Raw genomic sequence first — 2,704 nt, forward strand, 5'->3', positions numbered from 1 at the left:
CACGCCACCGCCATGGGCGCCTTCGTACGCCCGCGGGCCCAGACCGAGGAGCCTGGCGGCGTGGGTTCCCAGCCTGACGACGGCGACGGTCCAAGGAACCCCCACGACAGCACGGGGGCACCGGAGACCCGGCCCGACGGACGGTGACTGGCGAAGAGCCGAACTCGCTCGATGGCATGGTGGAGCCAGGAGGCTCGCCTGATTGCATGGGGGGCACTGGGGAACCCGCCTGAGGTGAGAGATCTCGAGAGACTAGCTCGACGAATTGGGGATGTCAGAGACTCCCCATTGGCGACGCAGGGGGCCTGGAGAGCCTCGTGATGGACGGCAAGAGAGGCCCACCTTTTCCGATGCTTGGAGACAGGTCGGCGCTCCTCCCCCATGAAGGCTTGGGGCGGCCTGGGACGCCGGCGGGCTGGACAGTGTCAAGCCGAGAGCTACTTGCCCGAAGGTACGGGGAGCCAGGACGCCCCCTGCTGGACAGGGAGAGCCTGAGACACCCTTCTCTTGACCCCTGAGAACATACCCACCCCTGGCTCCTCAAGGAGTCTCCCCTCTCCTGTATTTAACTCTGAGAAGTGCAGACTTTTTGCTGAGAAAGTTTTGGGAAGGTTCCCTGATCAAGCGGTGAGAAGCCCGGAATCCCCTTTGGGAAAACTTTCGCCCACTGATTGTGACAAGCCAGGACCACAGGGAAGGGGCTAGCGGTCTATCACCCTGGTTGATCAACTGAAGGGCCCTACTTGATGGTTTTGAGGGGCAACGTTGACTCATTTGCCCTTTCCCTCTCAGAATGTTGGACAAAGGGAATAAAATTGGGGATATGTCTACTTCCCTGTTGGTGGTATTAAAGCTTTTATATATTTGAGGATTTTTGAAACGCACCCCTACCACCACCACCGCCGTGCACACACACACACACACACAGACACCTGGAAGGGACCATCTGGGAGGTGATAGGTGTGGGGAGTCCTCTAGACTGGCACATTGATTGAAGCCGCATAGTTCTCTCCCCTGGGCAGATCTGTGGAGGGAGCTCATCCTGGCTTAACCCCCAAAGATACCCCAGTTGGCTCCCTAATGGAGGGCAAGTTATTTAACATCTTTGTGTGGAAGAGGAAATGGTGGAGCTGAGAACTGGCTCGGAGCCTCTGAGGCAGTAGTGGGGGTCTCAGACCTGGAAATTTCTCAAACCCAGCTGAAGGGTCCAGCCTCAGCTACAATGAACGACAAGGCCTGGGGCAGGGGAGGGGAGATGAACCCCATAGATCACAGGTATACTCCCTCCTGTGTCCCCATATGGGCCTGCCCTAGACATTCTGTGGAGGGATGCATTTTGCATCGCTGAGCTGTATTTACACTCATGTCAGTTAAATAAGTGGAAATTAGTTCTTGTGGATGTAGCTGTGGGGAGGAGGACCACAGGTAAGGAGCATAGACCTCAGACCAAAGGGAGGATGGATGGAAGAGAAACAGTCGCTGCCCTAATCCTAGTGGGGGAGCCACATGCCCAAATGGTTATAAAGTAGAATTGCAATTTGAAGAATTAATTGCCAGGATAGGCTTCTAGGCAAGAAGACCAAGGCTGGGCACACTGGCTCACCCCTGTAATCCCAGCACTTTTGGAGGCCAAGGTGGGTAGATCGCAAGGTCAGGAGTTCAAGACCAGCCTGGCCAATATGGTGAAACCCTGTCTCTACTAAAAATACAAAAATTAGCCAGGCATGGTAGTGGGTACCAGTAATCCCAGCTACTTAGGAGACTAAGGCAGGAGAATCGCTTGAACCCTGGAGGTACAGGTTGCAATGAGCCGTGATCACCCCATTGCACTCCAGCCTGGGCGACAGAGTGAGACTATGTCTCAAAAAAAAAGACCAGTGTGGGGAAAGGCCTGGAGGGGGCAAAAGGAAGAAATACAGGGTCTCAGCTGGGGCCTGGTGTGCCCCAGGCACAAGGCTGTTGGTTTACTTGTTCATGGCTTCTACTTCAGCTTTGTCTCAGGTTTGTCCTCACCATGGGACCTCAGCCACCTCATTCATCTCTCTCAGCCTCAATTTCTTCCATCAGGGTGATCATGTTAATCGTTTCCTGGCTCCATCTCAAAGTAAAAGCCAAAAACCAATGGGGTCCTACCCATCCAGCCCCCCCCCAATTACATCAGCTGCATCTCCTGCCACCCCCTCACTCCTGGTTCCATGATCTTGAGCCCTGACAAGCCCCAGGATTGGAGCTCCTGGCAGGGCTGCAGGCAGGGATCAAGTTTCCACTGGGGCCGGGCATCCTGGGTTGGAAGGGAAGATACATTAACCTGGGTGTTACAGATGAGAGATTTGCCCGGTGGAGAGGATGGAGGAATGCCTGATTTGAGGGAGGAGCTGTACAGGTGAGCAGTGGCTAAGAGCACAGACCTGGGAATGGGAAGGCAGGGTTTGAATCCCAGCTCCCATACTTACTGATTATGTGATCACAGGCAAGTGATCTAACTTCTTTTTTTTTTTAGACAGGATCTCTGTCACCCAGGCTGGAGTACAGTGGCACAGCTCACTGCAGCCTCAGCTTCCCAGGCTCAAGTGATCCTCCCACCTCAGCCTTCTGAGTAGCTGGCTACAGGCGTGCACCACCACACCCAGCTAATATTTTTATTCTTTATTTTATTTTATTTATTTATTTTTGAGACAGAGTTTTCACTCTTGTTGCCCAGGCT

At 53.9% G+C, this 2,704-nt stretch overlaps 1 protein-coding gene across 1 annotated transcript in view; it reads left to right on the forward strand.

Annotated features, from left to right (window-relative positions):
* SDHAF1 (succinate dehydrogenase complex assembly factor 1) overlaps positions 1 to 834 on the forward strand; it is a 1,202-nt gene extending 368 nt beyond the window's left edge. Inside the window, exon 2 of the mRNA XM_011948988.1 lies at positions 1 to 834. Coding sequence (XP_011804378.1) covers positions 1 to 147 — 147 coding nt within the window. The 3' untranslated portion in view covers positions 148 to 834.
* Positions 835 to 2,704: the final 1,870 nt, after the last annotated feature.

The sequence above is a fragment of the Colobus angolensis genome, unplaced genomic scaffold (assembly GCF_000951035.1).
Source record: "Colobus angolensis palliatus isolate OR3802 unplaced genomic scaffold, Cang.pa_1.0 Scaffold107, whole genome shotgun sequence".
NCBI classification, from domain to species: Eukaryota; Metazoa; Chordata; class Mammalia; order Primates; family Cercopithecidae; genus Colobus; species Colobus angolensis.